Below are 26,032 nucleotides of genomic sequence, written 5' to 3' on the forward strand. Positions count from 1 at the left end.
CTGTGTTAGCTTAACTGCGATGGATGACTGTGTTATCTCAACTGTGATGGATGACTGTTATCTCAGCTGTGTTGGATGACTGCATTATCTCAACTGTGGTGTATGACTGTTATCTCAACTGTGATTGGTGACTGTGTTATCTCAACTTTGAAGTATCACTGTGTTATCTTAACTGCGACGGATGACTGTGTTATCTCAACTTTGATGGATGACTGCATTATCTCAACTGTGAATAATGACTATATTATCTCAAATGTGGTGGATGACTGCATTATCTCAGCTGTGATGGATGACTGCATTATCTCATCTGTGGTGTATGACTGTTATCTCATCTGTAATGGATGACTGTTATCTCAACTGTGATGGATGACTGCATTATCTCAACTGTGAATAATGACTATATTATCTCAAATGTGGTGGATGACTGCATTATCTCAGCTGTGATGGATGACTGCATTATCTCATCTGTGGTGTATGACTGTTATCTCATCTGTAATGGATGGCTGTGTGTGTTATCTCATCTGTGATGGATGACTGTGCTATCTCAACTGTGGTGTATGACTGTGTTATCTCATTTGTAATGGATGACTGCATTATCTCAACTGTGGTGGATGAATATATTATCTCAACTGTGGTGGATGACTGCATTATCTCAGCTGTGATGGATGACTGCATTATCTCAGCTGTGATGGATGACTGCATTATCTCAACTGTGATGGATGACTGCATTATCTCAACTGTGATGGATAACTGTGTTATCTCAGCTTTGAAGGATCACTGTGTTATCTTTACTGCGATGGATGACTGTGTTATCTCAACTGTGGTGGATGACTGTTATCTCAACTGTGGTGGATGACTGTGTTATCTCAACTGTGATGTATGACTGCATTATCTCAACTGTGATGGATGACTGTTATCTCAACTATGGTGGATGACTGTGTTATCTCCGCTGTGATGGGTGACAGTGTTATCTCAACTGTGATGGATAACTGTGTTATCTCAGCTTTGATGGATCACTGTGTTATCTCAACTGTGATGGATGACTGTGTTATCTCAGCTTTGATGGATCACTGTGTTATCTCAACTGTGATGGATGACTGTTATCTCAACTGTAATGGATGACTGTTATCTCAACTGTGATGGATGACTGTGTTATCTCAACTGTGGTGGATGACTGTGTTATCTCAACTGTGGTGGATGACTGTGTTATCTCAACTTTGGTGGATGATTGCGTTATCTCAGCTGTGGTGGATAACTGTGTTATCTCTACTATGGTGGATGACTGCATTATCTCAGCTATGTTGGATGACTGCATTATCTCAGCTATGATGTATGACTGCATTATCTCAGCTATGGTGGATGACTGCATTATCTCAGCCATGATGGATGACTGCATTAACTCAGCTGGTGTGGATGACTGCATTATCTCAGCTGTGATGGATGACTGCATTATCTTAACTGTGATGGATGACTGTGTTATCTCTACTGCGATGGATGACTGTTATCTTAACTGTGATGGATGACTGCATTATCTCAGCTGTGAATAATGACTATATTATCCCAGCTGTGGTGGATGACTGCATTATCTCAGCCTTGGTCATGTTGGTAGGTCAGTGCCATATCTGATGTGGGTGAGAGTGAAGGAGGGGCACCTGCCATAACTCAACTGTAGGCACCTTTGTCTACTCTATACTTGACACTGACATGACCAGGACAATCTCTGGTGTTTCACTCACTGACTCAGTCACTCACAAGCTGTGGTTAGCGTGTACCTGCCCAAACGATATGCGCCCTTATTAGGAATATGGATTCACTCAGGCTGAAATAAGAGCAGTATGGATTTGGTGTATAATCTTCACTAGTAGGTAATTGCAGTCAGCCCTGGACAGCGCATGACTATCCTCAGACACACCCCTTGGAGTGGAAGCTAGTTTGGTGCCAATTGGATTTCACTTGGCCTTGATTTGCTTCAGGGGCTACCCACAAGTCAAAGGGATGTTTCCTTCCTGTCTGCATTAGGAAGCTTTACTAAACCCCTGGGCAGAAGAAAGTATGCCCATGTTTGATGGTGGCTAAAAATGAAAAAAACAAGAGTGAGTGAGTGACTTGGGTTTAACACCGCTTTTAACAGCATGCCAATTAAATGTGTCAGGAACTGCAGGTGCTGCAGGTCTCAGATGTTTTCCACTTTGGTAAAATCCACGAACACAGGTATGGTGCTGACAAACCTAGTAACATAATCAGGGCAAACTGGGATTTAAACACACAATCATCGGTTTCTGGTGTGCCAAAGGGATGTAACTCTGCACAGTCAATTGCGACATCTTAGACAGCTGGGTCACCCGTGCCCCCAAAACAAACAAGAACTGGTCATTCGCTGGTGATGTTTTGAAAAGCGTATCATATTGTAGTGTGTTAGACCTTACGTTTTCAATATTTTGGCAACTGTTTTGATAATGTGTGTAATGTTTTGGTCAGATCAAATTTGCAAGTGTCTACTTTCTTGTGTACGGAATAATTTTTTTGAAATGGCACTCTATTACTACTGTGACTGAAACGATGTTGTAGATATATAAAAGTTTTCAATACCCTATTTCTTTATGTTTGTGTGTAGTGTTTGCATGTAGTGTTTGTGTGTAGTGTTTGCATGTAGTGTTTGTGTGTAGTGTTTGCATGTAGTGTTTGTGTGTAGTGTTTGTGTGTAGTGTTTGTGTGTAGTGTTTGTATGTAGTGTTTGTGTGTAGTGTTTGTGTGTAGTGTTTGTATGTAGTGTTTGTGTGTAATGTTTGCATGTAGTGTTTGTGTAAACTTCCTGAGTATGAACAATGGAGGTGTTTATGCATGTGGGTGTTGAATCTGTTCGTCAAGGTGATTAGTGGTGGTATTACTCACCTCGGAGGCATTAGTACCTCTTCCTGATACTATTGATTCCCCAGCAGGGGCTCGAGCTGACCAATTTGCAGTAATTAGATATGTACCACTCCTGTTTCCAGCTGACTCCTTGGAGGGGAGGGGCAGGTGGGATCGGGGAGGCGCTGGGGTCACACTTACAGCGAAGCCGCATGTCTTCACATTAGTAGTGGTGTTGGCTTACAGCGAAGGTGCATGTCTTCACATTAGTAGTGGTGTTGGCTTCTTGTGAAGCGTTGGGCTAAGTGTTATGTAGTGATGTTGGCTTACAGTGAAGCATGGGGCTAAGTGTTATGTAGTGGTGTTAGCTTACAGTGAAGTGTTGGGCTAAGTGTTATGTAGTGATGTTGGCTTACAGTGACGTGTAGGCTAAGTGTTATGTAGTGATGTTGGCTTACAGTGAAGTGTAGGCTAAGTGTTATGTAGTGGTGTTGGCTTACAGTGAAGCATTGGGCTAAGTGTTATGTACTGGTGTTGGCTTACAGTGAAGCATTGGGCTAAGTGTTATGTAGTGGTGTTGGCTTACAGTGAAGTGTTGGGCTAAGTGTTATGTACTGGTGTTGGCTTACAGTGACGTGTAGGCTAAGTGTTATGTAGTGGTGATGGCTTACAGTGAAGTGTAGGCTAAGTGTTATGTAGTGATGATGGATTACAGTGAAGTGTAGGCTAAGTGTTATGTAGTGATGTTAGCTTACAGTGAAGTGTAGGCTAAGTGTTATGTAGTGGTGTTGGCTTACAGTGAAGTGTAGGCTAAGTGTTATTTAGTGATGTTGGCTTACAGTGAAGTGTTGGCTAAGTGTTATGTAGTGATGTTAGCTTACAGTGAAGTGTTGGCTAAGTGTTATGTAGTGATGTTGGCTTACAGTGAAGTGTTGGGCTAAGTGTTATGTACTGGTGTTGGCTTACAGTGAAGCGTTGGGCTAAGTGTTATGTAGTGGTGTTGGCTTACAGTGAAGTGTTGGGCTAAGTGTTATGTACTGGTGTTGGCTTACATTGAATTGTTGGGCTAAGTGTTATGTAGTGGTGTTGGCTTACAGTGAAGTATTGGGCTAAGTGTTATGTAGTGGTGTTGGCTTACAGTGAAGTGTTGGGCTAAGTGTTATGTACTGGTGTTGGCTTACAGTGAAGCGTTGGGCTAAGTGTTATGTAGTGGTGTTGGCTTACAGTGAAGTGTTGGGCTAAGTGTTATGTACTGGTGTTGGCTTACAGTGAAGTGTTGGGCTAAGTGTTATGTAGTGATGTTGGCTTACAGTGAAGTGTTGGGCTAAGTGTTATGTAGTGATGTTGGCTTACAGTGAAGTGTAGGCTAAGTGTTATGTAGTGGTGTTGGCTTACAGTGAAGTGTAGGCTAAGTGTAATGTAGTGTTGGCTTACACTTTACAGTGAAGTGTTGTGCTTAATCAAGGTATTGTTCCATGGTGATGCTGGCAGTGCAAATAGTGAACTTGCTAATCAAATTTAAAAATTATGTGAAATCCAATGTGTAATCATGGTTCTAAAATATTGAAATCATTGTAACGTTACAATAAGAAATTATTGATTATTCAAATTCAAAGTGATTCCTGTTTTCAGCAAATTAAGTTAAACATGAAGTGTACATGACTAATTAATTCTGTGAGGATCTGGGATGAGATAGGGAAGCTGTTACACAAGACAAGACACGGAGGAAATAGTACTTCAGCTGTTGACATGGGGACCTGTGAAGGACTGGGTAGAGAATAGGTCTTAAGAGGTGACTAGCCGGATCGGGTTGTCAGACTCGCTGACTTGCTTGATGTATGTCATCGTATCCCAATTGCAGAGATCAGTGCTTATGATGTTAATCACTGGATTGTCTGGTCTAGACTCGATTATTGACAGACCGCCATCATATAGCTGGAATATTGTTGAGTGCGGCGATAAATACCAAGGAAATAAGAAAGAAGTTGACATGGGGAGTGCTCCAAGGTCATCACCAGTATTCCACTGATGGCCTGGTTACCTCCCTTGTTGTCTACAGTTTCTCATGTGTATAGAGTGTATTGTTCTTAATTACACATGGTATATGCCAGTTATCACCCCGCTGACACACAATGTGTTATATTGTGTGATATTACACATGACCTGAGTCAGCAAAGTGCATTGATGTAATAAGCTGCAACCCCCCAGTCAGATCAATACTTCAAGTTGACAGCCACACACAGTGACACACGGAGATACCAGCAGAAATGACAGCAATTATGAATATGTTCCATTTCCATGCAATATCTGTTATTTAATAGACAGAACAGGGTTGCGTCCAGACAGCTGACGGGAATGCAGATTGTGTACCTATATGAATACAAGATGGTGCTCAAGTTTGAAATATGATGCAAAAAGTGATAAGCCGTGTGGTTCTCCATGACTTAAGAAAATTCGCCTTGGCGCCACACCCATTTATTGCTCTGAGCATGCTCAGTTTGATGACCTCGGCATACTCCTGTGTTTCATGGTTCGCTATGATTGGATGAGTGCCCGCTTCCCATCGCTTCACTCCTGTGAGTTGCTACGGCTTTGGTCCTGCCACACACTGAAGCACATGTAACAAATGTGTCTCCTCAGGAAAGTGACTTTGTTCAAAATGTGCTTTTGTTCACAAAGATGTGAATGGGTACCCAATGCCGTAGCCAGCCGGGGGGCAGGGGGGGCAGTTGTCCCCCCTAGATTGTTTTTATAGAAAACAGTTTAATTTGAATCAAGTTGGGGACAAGTGATACTTGTAGAAATATTTGCCCCCCCTGTCAAAAAAAGTTAACTACGGCCTTGGTCCCTGAAAGGATAAAATGGTAATGTGACTGTTACCTTCTAGCGCCTCGCAGGCAGTTGGGTTGTATACTCCCCAGGGAGCTAAGAATGAAAATTGATTGCACACTGATCCATTGACTGGGGTAATAATGTAGCACTCTGAGTATACTTTAATTGTGGATTTGGCGTGTTATAGATACACATATTATTATTGATAAATACTAGTATTTTTTTATGCTAGAAATCCCCAAAGGAGGTAACAATCATTTATATATTATTTTCACTGTTTGCCAGTCAGATGATTTCAGGACTCCATGACAATATGTAAATATATATTTTTTTATAGCTACTGACTACAATGGGATAACAATGATAATTATGTTTATTGTTGTTTTTGTTATTAATTGATAACGTAACTGTATACTAAAGTGCACAGATCATTCATGTTTGATTTTCGACATCGATACAAGGTAATTACCAGTCATCACCACTTTAATTAATGAGAACAAACATCCATGAAGGTTGCCATGGTTACATGCGACCCGATATGGCCGCCAACACATGTTTGAGACATTTTATCCGATGATATAATTGTTTATATTGTTTAAACATCTGTGGGTATTTTCTCAAGATATGAACCGGTACTGGCAAAAACATTGTATTGCAATATATTGCGATACAGGTATTTGTATTGCGATATACAGCGATATATTGGGAGCTAAGGTGTTTGACACTGATTTACACTGATTGAACGTGCAGATATAATTTTTAAGATAACAATGAAACTTGTTATGTATATTTTTACCCAATATACTGGAACATAGAGAAAAAGTACTGCAATACGTTTGAAAAGCCTATTGCAGTATACCGGTAATACCATGCAGTCCTAGTATTTTCTTTCAGCAATATTCATGATATTAGCTCCAACAATAATACCTTGCATAATAATAATCAGTACATCAGTGAAGACACAAACAGTTCAATGGAGAGACAGTAGCTGTCATTACCTCTCTTGTCTGTCGATTTCAAGGAAGTTACATTATGCAAACTTTTACTGGATACACAATGCCATTTAGAAAGTGGTCAAATGTAACAAATGTTATATTTAGGATAACACTTTCTTAGTAAAGTACAGAGTCCTGTCCGGGTAACTTTTACTGGGGCTGAAATTGCATTTGGTAAACTCCGAAAAATGTACCTCATGTAGGGTACAGCTCTGACAGTAGGACAAATTGACTGGAGTACCTGTGTTTCAGAGTCCGACCTTGCTGCGGGTACTCGATTTAGAGGTTTATATATACAATCTACGTGTCTTCATCCCCGGCATCATCAAAATGTGCTCAGTACTCAAGTACCCAGAGTCCTTGGTGCCTGGTTTCGCTTCCAGTCTTCCCACACGAGCACATATTGTCCTTATGGTGCCCAGCAACCTGTGCTGGTCGACCAAATGGATTGGGTGGTCAGGCCCGTTGACTTGGTTCGTGACATCGTACCTTGACGGCATGGATAGTTCCTCATAACATTAATCAATTGATTATCTGGTCAAGATTCAATCATTTACAGGGCAAACCTCCATCTAGCTGGAACATTGCTGAGTGCAAGCAAAACAATATATTGACCCGGAACACTTTGAGTTTGCTGACACACTTTTCAATTGTTAGGGAAATATATGTAGATATTTATCAATGCTTAATAATCTGCAGATTCTACTACAGTTTGATATTAAATACTGGAAATCTTGAAATTAACACAAGCCTGAATTAAATGCAAAAAACGCGAGTGGTCTTTGCTCGCATTAATTAAGTTCGCATTTATGTCTCCAAATGACTGTCAACAATAAGATGGCCTCACTGCACACTTTCAATAGCGGAAATACCAATTTGAATATAAACACAAACACGGTTTATTGAGCAGCAGTTGTAAGAAGTATATACAATGATATAACAAAGTCATTCAAAGAATAGGAATTGTGGGCATCCGGTGAGTTATCACTGCTGTGGTCAAGAGTTCTACCCATCGTGTCAATCTTGCTGACACCTTCTCTTCATACCAATCAGTGAACTCTTGTTGGTTTAATTATTTTATTGCCTTTGAACTTCCTCAATGCCAGTCAACAGAGTAAACATATAAACTGTGTGTTGTTTTCAGGAAAACACTGTTTATTGTTTTAATGGAAGTGCTCTACTAAGCACTAATATGCGGTGCTATTTGCTGTTTGATTGGATTAAGGTAAGGATATGCATCATTCCACCGGGGATGGGGTGGGGGGAGTCTCATTGATATTGAGTCACATTTTTGGCTAGGGGTTAGCAGTCGTATTAATTGGATTTCTAGACTTACAGTAATTATTGTGGGCTTCTGTACTCTCTACTTTGATTTTTGTCTTAGCCGTGTTAGGCATTTTTGGAGTTTGGCCTTGATAATTGTGAATCCCATATAAAGAAGGTATGGACTTGTGTAGATATCCTCCAATTTGGTTATGTAATGTCCATGGATCACTAATGTGATGTATTATAGAAATATAGAAATATGCAAATATAAATAACAGCTGCAAGTAGACAAGGGCGTGGCACCCTCTGTTTCAATAATGATGTCGCTCTGTGTCTGCATTAGGAACAGCATGGTTTGACCATGTGAGTGAATTGATGAAGTGAAAAGGATCTTCGTATGAACATTAAAGATGACATGCACGTTGCTAGCAGTGAGCGTTGTTACATAACATTGCAAACAGACAAGTATTGCGAGTTATTGATTATCGGGTGATGCCGCACACTGCGAAGACGATGGTAGGGGAACAATCAACAGGAAGCTGACATGACCATCTGTAAACTATCTGTTACCAATATGCTCATAATTACAAGTTTGTGCTGATTGGGGGGGGGAGACATGTGTTTGACACGCAACTGCAGTAAACTGCACATTAGCACCACTGTGGCGAGCGTCATGCTTCTGTGAGCGGACAGCAGTTTATCCATATTTCATGGTGCAGACTAAATGGACCATTATCACATCCTAAACTCACGAACTTCGTACATCCTCTGGGAGGGATTCTTATACAGGAGGAAGTGTTTCCTGATTTACATGTATTGCGGGGATAAATGCCTGACGAGGAACTGAACTTGTAGCAGTGCAGTGGTCCCAGCCTCACAGCACATTAGGTAGAAGTCAATATGTTGTCTGATCGGCAAACAGTGGAGCCGCAGTGGTTATTTGTGTGTTTTGAGAATGTGTAGGTACAGGTTTTTACTCCACTCAAAGTCAGAAACATGATCTGCATGAAGTGCACAGTCTGAGGACAGACGAGTTCAGGTGTGTCTCATGGGCCTGAACTGAAAGTAAAAAAGTGTCCCACATGAAGTTTTACATTGAAGGATGTAGGTCACACAAACACAACCAGAGGCATGTGGATAAGTTATTCTTGTTAGATTCAGGCGATAGATTTCTAGATTGGTCATGCTGATAGGGGAGTAGTTAATGCATTTTCTCTTCCTGCTGTGCACTTGGGTTGATTGCCACATTGATACAGTTTGTTTGTTTGTTGTTGAACGCCGCACTCAGCAATATTCCAGCTGTAGGACAGCATTCTGTAAATAATCGATTCTGGACCAGACAATCCAGTGATTGATATCATGAGCATTGATCCACGCAATTGGGATACAACGACATGCATCAAACAAGTCAACGAGCCTGACAAAACGAACCTGTTAGTCGCCTTTCACGGCAAGCATGGGTTGCAGAAGACCATTTCTAACCTGGATCTTCACAGGTCCACATCGATGCAATTCTGGGTGACCACCACTGTATAAAGGCCAGAACATTTCCAAGAACAGATTTACAAATTACTTGTATTAATCATCAAAAATTGAATGTGCCAATGTCATGGTAAATCTTTAATGACATTGTCAAAATAAGATCCCAGTGCCTGGTTCACACAGAAAAAGTCACATTTTTTAAATTAAAATTCACAGGGACAAGTTTTTTCACATGAAGCCAGTGATAAATGTACTTCCACAAAACGTAAACTGGACCAACGCATGGAACACAAAGAACATATGAACACACTCAATGAATACAATTTCACATAATCATTTCTTTTTTTCATTTAAAATATTCTTCTGATTCCTCTCATTGGCACACTAAAGTCCCAAAGAGCTCAGGTAAACACTCTTAGCAGTAGCACACGTGAAAAAAAGACATTTCTATCCATGAAGCACTAAAAAATCGTCATTAGTCCGGACTACTACAAGCACGCGTGCACAAACACATGCACGTCGCTATGTGAGTGCAATAATCTTAAACACGACCTTCAACCCTTTTTTACCTCTCCTCATAAGAGTGGAAAATGTCTGCAGTCTACATCACTTTTGTCTTTCCCCCAAGGGGAGGTGGAGTAGCCTTGTGGTTAAAGCGTTTGCTCGTCACACCGAAAACCCGAGTTCGATTCCCCATGTGGGGACAATGTTTAACCCATTTCTGCTGTCCCCCGCCCTGATATTGCAGGAACATTTCTAAAAGCAGTGTAAACCCAAACTCACTCACTCACTCTTTCCACTCAAATGAGTGAGTGATTTGGGTTTAACGCCGCTTTTCTCTCAAATGAAGCTGACATTCCAGTGTATAATGGCTGAAAATGACCTTAACCACCATGTACTTTTGATTTATTTGTTGTGAGCAGAAACAACTCAACCAATTTTTGGTTGAATCGGTCGTGAAAGGGAGTTTAAGGAGTGTTATTTAGTTAAATAGGTTATTGATTGAGAGTAGTAGTTAAAGTAGCTTCACTAGCAGACAAGGCTGCACACTCACTTCGCTACTGCCATCTTGTCCTCACAGTCAGGAACAGATCTCTTGCATTAGGACAACATTTTGGTTTCTATTATGCGTACTGTTCATGTCGGTGCCCGGCTGGAGTGAATGTAGGGAATGGTTATGTGAGAAAAACGTACAATTGAACGTCATTAACTTGAACTCAGTTACCTTGAATGTACTGATATGTACTAAATGGATGGTTGATCTAACATGTCTGACAAACGAAATGGAATTGATAAAAGTCTTCTCGAGAAATCCTTGGCCTAGACAGATGAAACATTGGTAATTTTGTTACAATGAGAACCAGATTTCTTTGTATCAGTGAGATTAAGAATTAGGACTGTTTGACAATCGATTCTGAAATCTCATGAATGAGTGAGGATGTGTAGAGCTATGCTGTGCCTGGGATTTCTTCTGTGTCTTCATGGAATAATATTAATAATATTACCATATTGAAAGAATAATATTTAAATTTTGAAACAAATATCTTCATTGTCATCTCAGAACCCACAGAAAGCTAAGAAAGCAGAAACTGGTGGTGTGCTGTAGTCCTCCACCATGACCGTGGAATATTAATATATTTTGTGAAAAAAAATAATTTAGAAATGCATACTAAAGCAAGTCTAGCCAGCTCAAGCTAGCTCTATTCCACATCTGAAATCAGCATAGGGAATTTTTTTTATTTTTAGAGTCAAGAAGGATATTGTGTAATATAAGATTTCAGAGACTAAATGTTAGTCTATGCTGTGGGATGTGTGCCACTTCAGTGGAACTTGGAATATGATCAAATAATTTGAGAAATGATGTTATTTTGTTTTTCTTAACCTACAGTACCAAATCATTATGATAATGTTTAAAGATTAAGAAGATGCTTCACAGAAGCAGAAGTCGAACTGTTTGAAGTCACAGCGTGTAGAAGGTGACTGCAGTGCAAAGTTTCCTTCCTTCAAATCCCCTGTTTCAGAACCAACAGAGCATCAAAAACATTCATTCCATCAACATTGCTATTTTAAACAAATAATTGCTGACAGCATATAATTCATTCTTCCAATATTTTTATCACTGCTGTTATTTGTGTGCTCAGTGGACATTGTCAGTGTTTCTTTGTGGCGTGTCTTTCTTGTGTACGTCTTATGTTCGTAAGTCTCTTTGTGTTTGTTTCATGTACATGTACCTGTATAATCTCATAGCTTATGCCATCACAGCGATTGATGTATAAAAAAAAATCCTTTCATGTAAATACATAATTATTATAATTGTTATCCGAAGTGGGGCGGGGGATATAAGAACTGAGTTCATCAGTCCGTCCGTCTGTCCATCCGTCCGCTTCTCACAGGGGACAAATTTGCGCAAAAACTATTTAAGTCAGAGACTCTCTGTCTGTCTGTCTGTCTGTCTGTCTGTCTGTCTGTCTGTCTCTGTCTGTGTCTGTCTGTCTGTCTGTCTGTAGAAGAGGTGCACTGCAAATTGTGATTATAATATGTGGATTTTCTGATAAAATATGAATTTTTACGTGTTATAAAATTTGAATGTTTGTTCCTCTTCAATGTTTGTGCAACCTATAACTAGGGAACTACTTCATGGATTCTTTTCAAATTAAAGGAACAGTTTCTATAGTAATAGCAGAGATGTAGTGCAAAGTGTGTATTTTAAGAAAAAATATTATTTTTTCATGTTTGGAATTTGAACATTTATGCGACCTATAACTTGAAAACTGCTTCATGGATTCTTTCCAATTGGGCATACAGTTTCTATACCAATAGGAGAGGTGCAGTGCCAAGTTTGGTTTCAATAAATGGACTTTCTGAGAAAACATTGCTTTTTTTATGTTTTGAACTTAGAAATATGTTGGAGTCGACGTCGGGGGTATCAGTGAGCCCTGCTCACTTTTGCCTTGTTGTTATTGTTGTTGTTGTCTACACTCAGTTTTTGGTATTGTCGCCGATGTTGCAAAGAATTCAGAGAAAATGCTGTACCAAATATGGTAATATGTTACAATACATTATCATGACAATGTCCTTTAAGATGTATATGATATTACATGGACTCCATAATGTCTTTTTCCCAATCCATCCAAATAAAAAACAACTCATGACATCCACATTTCCTTATGCCTTTTTCATTTTGATGGCTGAAGATGTTTACTATGTATTATTTCCAGTTCAGTCCAAATGTACCTAGTGAAGTAGCCTTGGTGCTATTTATTTTCTAATTGGACCCAAAACTTTTTTCAACAAAAATTGAAAATGATCTTGGCTTGCATTGAACTTGTTCCAACTATTAATATAATAGGAAACAAGACTAGAGGAGGTTCATATAGCATGTATGTTAAATAGACTCGTTACAAAAAGTGAACAAGTTCTTGATATCATATAGCATCATAGCATGTTTGTTTTTTACCTTGTTACAGATAATGTCATTGTCTATTTTCTTTGTAGAAATGGATACTCTTTTGTTACATTAAAAAAAACAAGAAAAGTGAAAATTGATTCAAATTTCAAACAAGCATCTTTTTAGAGTTTCGGCAGGAGGAAGAACAAAGAAGTGTGTCTCGAACCAATCTCCTTGTATTGTGTAGAAGTAAAATAAGATACTGTTTCAGCGTGTTGGGCACTGTACGAGAGGCCATTGTGTTATAATGAAATACCTCGATTTTACTTTTTCCAGATCTCCCAATTCTCAACAGACGATGATGCTGCAATAAATAAGAAGTTGCCAAAGGAGCTGTTGTTAAGGTATGCTATTAGTTACAACGAGTTGCAGGAAACTAGCATCAGTTAGAAGGAAATCCCAGCATGTCGTTCACCAAGACTTGGCATTTGAGAAAAGATTATGAGGAGAATCAAAAGGGATTTCAGCATTCATTATGAGTTACAGTTGATTTGTTTCAGATGCTCAATATTTGGTTAGTATTATGATGTTTGTTATCCCCGGCCCAACGAAGTATTTTTTACAATTTCCATGTCAAGTTCCACCTGGGTTAAAAAAGGTTAGGGTTTGTTTAGATTCAATTATGTCATAAATTCTGCAACAGGGGCGGGGGATATAGCCACGTTAGTGGCAAACTCTTGTGATATATTAGGATGAAATCATCCTTTTTCTCAGATCAAATGTGTTTAATATTAATTTTTTAAACTTAGCCTATCTCACACTATGCATTTCTCTTTCTTTCAATCTTGATGTTAAAATGTCATGGAACAAGGTTTCCAGCTTTAAAAAAAACATTACACTCGAACACATCCCAGCATCTCCATGGTGACTACCCAAACTAATGGGTTATGCACTGTATATGCACTGTAGTCCTGTGTGCAGAGACCTGAGACACTATGTGGGGACGTGAACTGAACATGAGAGAATACATGTTCGGGTTTTTTTGGTGAGTGCTTCCTCTGCATTTTTATCAACATCTTCATCATTATGGGTACACATCACGAGAATCGCCTGGCCAGCAGTAATTGCAGACGTACTCATTCTTTTGCTGATCACATGATCTGGACCACAGATGTTCACAATGCTTCCATCTCACTGAAGAGGCTTTTTGAATATATTTACGATAAGTCAGAAACGTAATATCAACCGCTGATCTAAATCTAAGGATGCTGAACATGGGCCTTCGTCAGCCAAGAAACCGAAACGTGTAACCAGGCCAGCTGTCCCTTCTACTGTAGTGGCTGTCAGTTCATTTTCCGCATCTACACTTACTTCACTATCAGTAGAAGACAACGGTCTTTCTAACAGTTTCTAGGGGCGGTTGGGTAGCCTAGTGGTTAAAGCGTTCGCTCGTCACGCCGAAGACCTGGGTTCGATTCCCGACATGGGTACAATGTGTGAAGCCCATTTCTGGTGTCCCCCGCCGTGATATTGCTGGAATATTGCTAAAAGCGGCGTAAAACCATACTCACTCACTCACTTTAACAGTTTCTTGAATGAAGATATTCCCGCCAAAACTATAACCTCGTCAGTTCCTAGTGCACCCGTCACCACACCTAAATTAGTTCATCTTACAGCCATGGACATACGCCTAGTTATGGCTAAGGACAGCTTATCCACGCCAGCTAAACAATCTCTAGGGAGACCCTCCCAGCATTCCCCGCTCCTCCGTCGAATGATTAAGGTACCAGCGACCAGGATGCTTTGTCACGGACCTCAGTCATTTCCAAGTCGACCTGTAGTATCCACCTCTGAAGGGGTCAATGTTTCACGTTCGACATCTCCTTCAACAAAAGGAAAGAAGAGCCAGGAATGATCTCTCACCTTGGATATGGATCAAAATCCTTCATCAAAAGATCACGTTCTTGAGTTTGACGTTCGATAGATCGACATTCTTGGGATCAATGGTATAAGGATCAACATCCCAGGGATTGACATATCTTGGTCTACAGATAGACATCTCCAGGATCAGCACTCAGGGGATTGACGTCTAAGAAATCGAGGTTCCCAGGATCGACATGATATAGATCAAGAGCATGCTAATAAGGACGATAGAACGCAATACGCTCAACCTCGACATGACAATCTCCAGTCTTCTGAGGCCAGTTATCATTCTGATTCAGCCAATCAGTGAGGGATCAATCTACTAGCCAATCGGATCGACGTCCAAGTCAGGATTGTTCCTGTTCCTTCGATTCGAACTCACAGCAACGTAATTATCAAAGTGATGACAGAAATCTACATCGTAGATGGAATCGCTACCCAGGCTCCAGTCTCGATGGAGATATTACTACACTCAGCCCCAAGCGTTCGTCATTGATGACCGTGACCTCGTCCACTTGGACACAACCATCCGGCGTACTCCTACGCTTATCCCAACAATCCTATCATCGACAGAAGCTGTCTATGTGACATCTCAGTCACTGACGTTCATGGCCTCTGCCAGTTCAGTCCCTTGGTCCTGGCGCAACAGCACATGGCTTCCCACCAGCGCAGATAGATGATTTCAATATTTGGCAGTCATGATTTACTTCCTCCTCCCAGGGATTGACATAGTCACATGCATTTCTACCCTTTTGCATCGCCATCTCCCACTATGAGGGACCCGACGTCTGCTATCCCTTTGCCTACCACCTGGGATCATTCTCAACTTGAACAGAATTGTCTCAGCTGATGATCATTTTACTGGATTTGTCGTACCAAGTGCCAGCTCCTCCACCATCACATTACCTCCCAGGCCCGTTATGACTGGTGTCTCTAGTAACAGGGACAAGGCCTTTTAGACGCCAGTCTCCTCTGTACAACTTGTCTTATGCCAGCACCCATGTCATGTCCGCTACCGCCCTGGCTCCAGACTGTATGGAGACATTACGAACCTCAGCCCCAAGCGTTCGTCATTGATGACCGTGACCTCGCCCACTTGGACACAACCATCCGGCGTACTCCTACGTTTTTCCCAACAATCCTATCATCGACAGAAGCTGTCTATTTGACATCTCAGTCACTGACTTTCATGGCCTCTGCCAGTTCAGTCTCTTGGTCCTTGGGCAACAACTAATGGTTTCCCACCAGCACAGATAGATGATACCATGTACCAGGTCCTACAGCACAGTACTCCATTTCCTGTATGCTCTGTCACTCATGGGTATTGTACAACCCTTCAATGTTTGGCAGTCATGATTTACTTCGCTTTGGAAGCTCTCCCGTCTAAAGAGATTAGATTTGCGTTTTCACGCTGAAAGCATGTTGTTTTTATCCCCCGCCGCGCGAAAGCGCGAAGCGGGGGATATAGTATTCACGACCGTCGTACGTCCGTCCGTCCGTCCGTCCGTACGTCCGTCCGTCCGTCCGTCCGTACGTCCCACCTGTTTGTTGCCGCGATATCTCAAGAACTAAACACTGGATTGTCTTCATATTTGGAACTATGGTGTATATACAGACTCCGCAGACACCAGTCGGTTTTGGTGACCTTGACCCCATTTTCAAGGTCACAGCAGGCATATCTGCTTTTGGAGTTGGAAAACAGTGTTGCCGCGATATCTCAAGAACTAAACACTGGATTGTCTTCATATTTGGAACTATGGTGTATATACAGACTCCGCAGACACCAGTCGGTTTTGGTGACCTTGATCCCATTTTAAAGGTCACAGCAGGCATATCTGCTTTTGGAGTTGGAAAACGGTGTTGCCGCGATATCTCAAGAACTAAACACTGGATTGTCTTCATATTTGGAACTATGGTGTATATACAGACTCCGCAGACACCAGTCGGTTTTGGTGACCTTGATCCCATTTTCAAGGTCACAGCAGACATCTGCTTTTAGAGTTGGAAAACGGTGTTGCCGCGATATCTCAAGAACTAAACACTGGATTGTCTTCATATTTGGAACTATGGTGTATATACAGACTCCGCAGACACCAGTCGGTTTTGGTGACCTTGATCCCATTTTAAAGGTCACAGCAGGCAAATCTGATTTTGGAGTTGGAAAACGGTGTTGCCGCGATATCTCAAGAACTAAACACTGGATTGTCTTCATATTTGGAACTATGGTGTATATACAGACACCGCAGACACCAGTTGGTTTTGGTGACCTTGACCCCATTGTCAAGGTCACAGCAGGCAAATCTGCTTTTGGAGTTAGAAAACGGTGTTGCCGCGATATCTCAAGAACTAATCGCTGGATTGTCTTCATATTTGGAACTATGGTGTATATACAGACACCGCATACACCTGTCAGATTTGGTGACCTTGACCCCATTTTCAAGGTCACAGCAGGCAAATCTGTTTTTGGAGTTGGAAAACGGTGTTGCCACAATATCTCAAGAACTAATCGCTGGATTGTCTTCATATTTGGTACTATGGTGTACAGGCGGGGGATATTTCGTCACTCTGTGACAAATACTTGTTTACTTCTATTTCTTTACCTATTACAACAGAATTCAACATGTTTTATACAGTCCCCACAGTGTAAGTACAATCATTTGTGTTCCCTGATAATATTTGTAAGCATGGTAAATGATGTTAACGCCAAATTTGTTAAGTTTTCTCAAAGTTTCGTTGTTGCCGTATTGAAGTTGAAGTGAGTGAAGTGTCATAAAATATCTGTGTACCTACCTGGTCATTGTTAACACTAGATAGTAAAATACCAAAGAACCCTTTCTTAAGATGGTTTTATTCAAAAAAATTATAAAGATATGTAACTTTCAAGTTAAAATAATAGACTTAATTAGGCTTTATTTGTATTTTTTCAGCCTTTTCACCACTCTACCATCACCGCTAAATAATGATTATCATGCCACAATGGAATAAATGTGATGTCGGTTATAGCTGGCTGTGCTTTTTTGTTTGTAAACAACTGGTCACATTGTACATGAATATTGGAAGTCCCTCCTTTGTTTATTGTCATTCGGGTTCCCAGACTGAGTACCCAGTTGTGGGCCAAACAGTTCATCTGTAGAGACTCCGGTCTTCAACATCGAAGTCGCCCGAAGTCGCAGTTTCAGCATTGTCCCAAGCCTATACCTGCTCACCTCTGCCTTGTGCATGTGATGTCTCAGTATTGGTTTGAAGATCCTCTTGTGGATATTGTCGATCGTTCCCCTTCTCATGTTAGCATTCTTCAAGACTGCAGGCATGGTTGATAGCATTGGCGATGCGTTAAAAGAGATGGCTCCCCTTATTGTCTGTTGGAGATGTGGTCTCTCTTGTAGAACTAATTGACAGTAGACCACATGCGAATTGGTTCTTAGTCATGGCTGAATAGGTTCCATTTCAAAGCTATGCAGTCGTTCGTGTAATGATGTCCTACGTGAAAAAACATCACACATGTTATACCTGATTTCATTATGATGTACAGTGGTCGCATCACCTGATATGGTGTAATAACAGTGTAATAACTGTTTGTTTATAGCATTTGTGTATATTTCCCGGTTGTAGTCTAATGACAGGCTAGGGTATCTGCACCCTACCATCCAACCATGGGATGAATGCAAAGTGTGAGATAGGATAAGTATATAAAAATACAATTTATTGTAAAATCTTCAAATTTATAAACTTATCCTATCTCACATGCCCTATGCCCACCCAACCATCCCCACATCACAGTTTCTCTAGCCTGTCTGCTCTAAGAAAGAGAATAAGATACATTTTGTCAGGTGGTCAGCTTGGCAGGGTCACTATGCACGGGATTACAGTGTGTAACCCATTTGTTTGGGTGGTGACCAAGGTGATGCTGGGATGTATTTGGGTGTAATGGTCTCTTTAAGCTGGAAACTTTGTTCTAGGGCGTTTCCACACCAAGATGGAAAGGAGGAGAAATGAATAGTGTGAAATAGGATAAGTATATAAAAATACAATTTATTGTAAAATTTTCAGTTCTGTTTTATTTCATATGGGTTCCATGAATGGTTTAAAATCAATGAAAAATAGGATTGCTTCGCATCTATGATTTATGTTTTTCATTAACTGATTTTGAGCACGATTATATCTACGGGTAACCTAGCTCTACATTTAAAACACAGTATGTTTATCTCCTTTCTTCCGTGACTAAATAAAACGTGAACTCTGTGATGTCAGCAATTATATTGAGTGAAGCGGCATGGGTTGTGTCCAGTGTTTTGAGTGGGTTGTCAATCTGAATTACAGAATAACCGACAACAGCCTGTAAACAAAATATAGCGCTGTATATGCTGAGGCAGTTTGTTTACATGGAATACCTCAAATAAATCAGGCATTGACAGCATATAAGCACAGCATCTTCGTAAGCTAACGTGAGGTGGGCACCCCTAAAAAACTAAGCAAGCTTTGCAAAGCTTGTACCACACCGCACGTCCCAATTATGACGTCATATCAATCATTGTGACGCAAAAGAGAAGTCTCATATTCCAAGCTCTCTCTTGTCCCCAAAACTTATATATATTCCCTTTGTAGATTTCTATCGTGTTTTCTGCATGAAATGTATTGCCACATATCCTTTGAATATCGTTGTAACCTTAACTTTGCATTTCATTACCTGTAATTGTAGATATAACTAATTAAATATGCCTACCGACAATGACTGAAAAAAGTACTATTCTATGAATATTAGCTTCCACGGTGATGTGGCTGTCAAGCCAGCTGTTTCAGAGGGGGTTTATTGTGATTTAATAGCCTCTGATTGATCAGTCAGAATCGGATAATTTCCAAATTCATGGCAGAATACTATTTCATGTCTGTCAAGGGCATTTGGGCAGCTTGGTGGGTGAAGCGTTTATTGTGAGACCGATGGGTGTAAAATGTACTGCAAATATTGAACTGGTTTAAAAAACAGACACTGCTAATGTCGTGCTATATTTGGTTATGTGTTAAGAAATAGCAAATTCTGCCTCTTTTTATTGTGTGTTTATGAGGGCTGGTCAAAAAGTTCTCAGCCTGACTAACTTTTAACTATGGACCATAACAAACTGAACTAGTCAATGTAGTACATTGTTGGAGTAGTTCATTGCAAGTGTATTTGGTCTGTTGAGTCCGTTTGTATATTAATGACAGCAAGTTGAATGTGAAAGGGGTCCAAATGGACACAGAAATGGAAAAGAACGAGTACTGAGCAGTCATCAAGTTTTTGGCTGTAGAGAAGAGTACGCCCCCAGAAATGATCATGTCACGGGTGTACGGGGATAAGTGCCCTATTCCACTGTTAAGCGTTGGGCAGCTATGTTTATGGCTGGGAGAAAAAGCCTCCATGATGACCCTAAGCTGGACCTCAACTTCCACCATTGAAGATTCAATCAGGAGATAGAAAAACTTATACTGTCAGATAGACGTATTACCATTGCTGAACTTGAGGAAGACACAGGTCGAAGCCATGGATCCATTGAAACTATTATTCATGAACATTTACAGATGAATAAGATATCTGCTTGTTGGGTGCCTAAGGTTCTAAATTCTAATTCCTGATCTTAAGGGAAAAAATACTGACATTGCCGGAGAAAATTTAGAGCTGAGGGAGGATTTCTTCAAATTCCAAAAGAGATTAGTAACTGGTGATAAAACATGGATTAACCACTATGACCCCGAGTCAAACAGAGAAATGGATGCCCTATGTAACAAGTCCTAGATGTAATTAGTCCTTAGATTCCTTCATTCACCTGATCGTTAGGTGTAATTTGACTAATGCTGCAGTACTAGACTTATCATCAAATGTAATGAATTACAAAAAGTTTACATAAATTTATTTGCCGTCATGATTTGTTTTATGTCTCTGGCAACTTCCAAAAAGACGTCATTGGTATATTACTTAATTTTTATCTCACTTTATCTTGAATTATGTTCGTCTTCGAAGTTGGGGTTGAAGAGGGAGGCCATTTATGTCCCTTTGGCCTCCAGGGAGATAAAGGGCTGTATCCAATAACTTGTGATTTACGACTGGAGCACAATATTGTACGAGTCCTGACAAACAAACCTCATATACTAGAAGTGACAAACAAGCCCTTATTTTATGTACTAGTCATGACAAATACACCCTAGCCCTTACATTATGTACTAGAAGTAACATACTAGCCCTATTTTGTGTACTAGAAGTGACAAACAAGCCCTTATTTTATGTACTAGAAGTGACAAATACACCCTAGCCCTTACATTATGTACTAGAAGAAACAGACTCGCCGTCTTTTATGTACTAGAAGTAACAGACTAGCCCTATTTTATGTACTAGAAGTGACAAACAAGCCCTTATTTTATGTACTAGTCATGACAAATACACGCAAGCCCTTAAATTATGTACTAGAAGTAACAGACTCACCGTCTTTTATGTACTAGAAGTAACAGACTAGCCCTATTTTATGTACTTACTAAGTCATGACAAATACACCCAAGCCCTTACATTATGTACTAGAAGTAACAGACTCACCGTCTTTTATGTACTAGAAGTAACAGACTAGCCCTATTTTATGTACTTACTAAGTCATGACAAATACACCCAAGCCCTTACATTATGTACTAGAAGTAACAGACTAGCCCTATTTTATGTACTAGAAGTAACAGACTAGCCCTATTTTATGTACTAGAAGTAACAGACTAGCCCTATTTTATGTACTAGAAGTAACAGACTAGCCCTATTTTATGTACTAGAAGTAACAGACTAGCCCTATTTTATGTACTTACTAAGTCATGACAAATACACCCAAGCCCTTACATTATGTACTAGAAGTAACAGACTAGCCCTATTTTATGTACTAGAAGTAACAGACTAGCCCTATTTTATGTACTAGAAGTAACAGACTAGCCCTATTTTATGTACTAGAAGTAACAGACTAGCCCTATTTTATGTACTAGAAGTAACAGACTAGCCCTATTTTATGTACTAGAAGTAACAGACTAGCCCTATGTACTGTGATAGTCTGGACTGCAACAACACATGATCCATAGTAGCAGCTGTTTGTATATGCAGGATTCACTATTCCACTATTCCTGTATTGGAGCATGATGTCCCAAGATGTGCTACTAAAGTATGGTCACCCAAAGTAACAATTTACAGTTGTTTTGTGACGTGGAAGAACTGTGGTGACCCCATTCATGCCATGAACACAGATGTATCTCACAGTGTTGTTTCTGTCTTCAGGATCTTCTCCTTCCTTGATGTGGTGTCTCTGTGCCGATGTGCTCAAGTGTCAAAGGTCAGTTCCTGTGTAGTCCCGTCTAATAAGATCAGGTCCTATTTCACACTCCGGCACAATGGTGACTCAGCATAACACCATTGCCTCAGGCTTATTTGCATATCACGTGACCAGACTTTTCTCTTGTTTGTAAACAAACATGTTTATTCTGAAATCAGAACAGACTGACCTAATGCAAACCTTACGATGTGCTTTACATATTGTTTTGCATAATTATATAGATATGCTACTACAACTGCGATAGTGATGTGCATGACATTATATCTTTATACCTGAAAGTGGCCATATCACCAGCTCTCTGTAGAGCTTCGATGACAGCACGTGGAGCAGTACAACCAATGTAAACAAAGGATAACAATGCAAATGGAAATAGTTTTTCATGTTTGGGGATATTTTCTTGAAATTTAACCATTCTATGACATATGTTTATCTAGATATGTAGACTCATCAAAAATGAAACAGATGAAAAACATATGCAATATCTTAAATGGACTGTGTAAGATGTAACGAATCTTCACATGGCGCTGGCTTTTGGCAGAGGTACTAGGCTGAATCTGAATAGGAGAGTGGTCCTTTGTAGGCCTGAAATACCTCATGGGATTGCTATGTCGTTACTACTTTGTATGATATCTTCTAGTACTGCTATTTCTAAGACCTAGTGGTGCAGTTTTGTTTGTTTGCTTGTTGTGGTGCAGATGATGGCATCTTTCTTTGTGGACTGAAATACTATGCAATGATAATTCTGTCTTTCATTGTTGTGATGAAATGTTTGTCGTACGTTGTCCCATCTCACTCACTCACCCCTGATTGGTGGAGGAGTAGGGTGTTTTAAAACAAGGTCACTCAGTACTGACTTTATTTTTGCATGTACTTGCGTATTTTAATAGATCTGGCACAATCCATCTTTCTGAGGCAAGGGAGTTAACTAACTTTAAGAGTCCGGTTTTCACTCTTGCTGAATTAGGCTTGAATTTCTGGGCTCGATCGTAGTGCCACCCGTGGCTATTACGAGTTATGTCCTTATATGTCCTTCCTATTGACCAATCAGATTCCACCTCTCATATCGATTACATCTGCTTCAAAGTGACAGCGCCCAGTCAAGACGATCTGATAGATAAACAAAATCTATATTGTAATAAAACAGGTCTTACTTCACAAAGTTCCAATCAAATTGCATGAAAAGATTTGGAAGATAACTGTTGATGCCGAGTTCTCGACCGAAATCTGCACAGCAGTTTACAAGCCAATTGTCTACTTTGCTAATCAATTTGACTGGATTATGCATAGACTGGTTAGTCCAGCCAATATATTGCTCCATATTTCCAGCATAGTTCGGCAAGGGTGGAAACTGGACTTTGAAAGCCAGCTAACTCCCTTGCCATGGGAAGATGAGCTCAGTCACTCACTTACTCAATCACTCACTCACTCAACAGATGTCATGTTACTAACAGTTCTGCTGGTATCACTCACTCACTCACTCACTCACTCACTCACCAGATGCCATGTTACTGACAGTTCTGCTGGTATTTCAGTTCTGGAATGTCCTGGCACTAGATGGGAGCAACTGGCAGAGAGTTGATCTCTTTGACTTCCAGACAGATGTTGAGGTACGTAGTCACCGACTCTATATTTTCTGGACATTTACCCGTGTCGTACATTGATGGTGGACATAGTGAGAATGCAGCTTCAGTCCTCAGCCTGCAGGACGCGGGTCTTCTGTCTCTACATATCATGTAAGGGTGGGCTGGTATGGCTGGTATTATGACTTTGTGATATAGAGAATCTCACCCGAGTGTCTTTTGATATAAAAAATATCAAAACGAGTTGATAAAAGTGAGAAAACTCTGAGGCTTGCCGAGGACTTTTTCCACTTTTATCAACGAGTGTTGATATATTTGATATCAAAAGACACAAGGGTGAGATTTTATTTATCATCCAACATCATTCTTCCAACTTTTTTAGTTTGTAGAAAGTAATGAACAGTGTCTTAGTGTAAAAAGTACTGCTAACAGCTTCAGCAGCAGAGTCAGTGATGTCTTTGATTGTGACGTCATGGTAACCAATGATGTCACAATGGTCTGCAAAGCATTGTGATGCAATTTCATTGCAGCGATATCTACAGTGTAGATATCGCTTGATCTCAACCAAGCCATATGTCCTGTGGGAGCCAGTTTTGGATGATAAAATGGGGTCATAGTCAAACACAGTTACTATCCATTATAAACCATCCTTGATCATGTTGATTGTCCAGGGATTTACGTCTCCACCCTTCCGTAACATGTACCCTGGGCCCATAAACACCTTAGCTTCATTTTCGGAAGTGACCTTACCATCTCTGTCACTGCTAGCTCTAAGCAACTGCCTCCATGGTTTAGTGGTAGAGCGTCTGCCCGGAGAGCAGAAGGTCAGGGTTCGATCCCCGGCCGCATCATGGTTATTTCTTGTCATGCTATTTGAATACACTTGATAATTGTGGATGATGATAATGAACAAGAACCAGCCATTACCGGTAGTCTTTTCTTTACTGAAATGGAGTCAAGATATTTTTTTAATTTTGACAACTACACTTTTAGTACAGAGTGTCATGGCTTACAAATAACTGTGTGGAAGACCTGAAAAACAGCAGCCAAGAAAAATATCAGTCACTTTGTGAGAACAGTTTTCAAAATTAAACTAGTAACAGATATGAGTTGCTTTCTACAATGTATATACCCCTTGGAACTTTAACTAGTCTCCTGCAAGGAGTGAGGCCAGGAGCATAGCTTGTCCAACAACATAGCTGTCAAGTAGTTGCCAATGTAAGTGTGCTGTCTGTGTTCCCATAGGGTCCAGTCGTTGAGAACATTTCCAAGAGATGTGGGGGATTTCTGAAGTCCCTGAGTCTGAGGGGTTGTCAGAGCATCACCGACTCAGCCTTGATGTAAGTACACTCATTAGCCACAACAGCCACCACACCACCAACAGCAATAACATCACCCACCACACCACCAACAGCAACAACACCCACCACACCACCAACAGCAATAACATCACCCACCACACCACCAACAGCAACAACACCCACCACACCTACAACAGCAACAACAACACCCACCACACCACCAACACCCACCACACCACCAACAACACCCACCACACCACGAACAACACCCACCACACCACCACCGACACCACCAACCACACCACCAACAACAACACTCACCTCACCACCAACGGCAACACCAACCACACCACCAACAGCAACACTCACCACACCACCAACAGCAACAACAACAACACCAACCACACCACCAACAGCAACAACACCAACCACACCACCAACAGCAACAACAACACTGACAAGAACAGCAACAATACCCACCAACAAGAACAGCAACAATACCCACCAAATTACAGTCACGACACAACAAAAACAAAAACACCACACTTGACACCATCAGCACCAACACTCACCACAATGCCACCAAGACCCATGATACCACCAACCACAACACCCACCTCACAACCAACAGCAACACCCACCACACCACCAACAGCAACACTCACCACACCACCACCAAGACCCACGATACCACCAACCACAACACCCACCTTACCACCAACACCAACACCCACCACACCACCAACAGCAACACTCACCACACCACCATCAAGACCCACGATACCACCAACCACAACACCCACCTTACCACCAACACCAACACCCACCACACCACCAACAGCAACACTCACCACACCACCAACAGCAACACTCACCACACCACCACCAAGACCCACGATACCACCAACCACAACACCCACCTTACCACCAACAGCAACACCCACCACACCACCAACAGCAACACCCACCACACCACCAACAGCAACACTCACCACACCACCACCAAGACCCACGATACCACCAACCACAACACCCACCTTACCACCAACACCAACACCCACCACACCACCAACAGCAACACTCACCA

At 40.9% G+C, this 26,032-nt stretch overlaps 1 protein-coding gene across 2 annotated transcripts in view; it reads left to right on the plus strand.

Moving 5' to 3' along the window:
• The window catches only part of LOC124112202 (F-box/LRR-repeat protein 20-like), a 43,698-nt gene that overhangs the window by 7,633 nt on the left and 10,033 nt on the right, over positions 1-26,032 (plus strand). For both annotated transcript variants that reach the window (XM_048382302.1, XM_048382301.1), the window contains exons 2-5: positions 13,150-13,217; positions 22,010-22,064; positions 23,597-23,671; positions 24,890-24,984. In XM_048382302.1, coding sequence (XP_048238259.1) covers positions 13,150-13,217; positions 22,010-22,064; positions 23,597-23,671; positions 24,890-24,984 — 293 coding nt within the window. The remainder of the gene's footprint in view (positions 1-13,149; positions 13,218-22,009; positions 22,065-23,596; positions 23,672-24,889; positions 24,985-26,032) is intronic.

Source organism: Haliotis rufescens, unplaced genomic scaffold (assembly GCF_023055435.1).
Source record: "Haliotis rufescens isolate VD_foot unplaced genomic scaffold, xgHalRufe1.0.p SCAF_4, whole genome shotgun sequence".
NCBI classification, from domain to species: domain Eukaryota; kingdom Metazoa; phylum Mollusca; class Gastropoda; order Lepetellida; family Haliotidae; genus Haliotis; species Haliotis rufescens.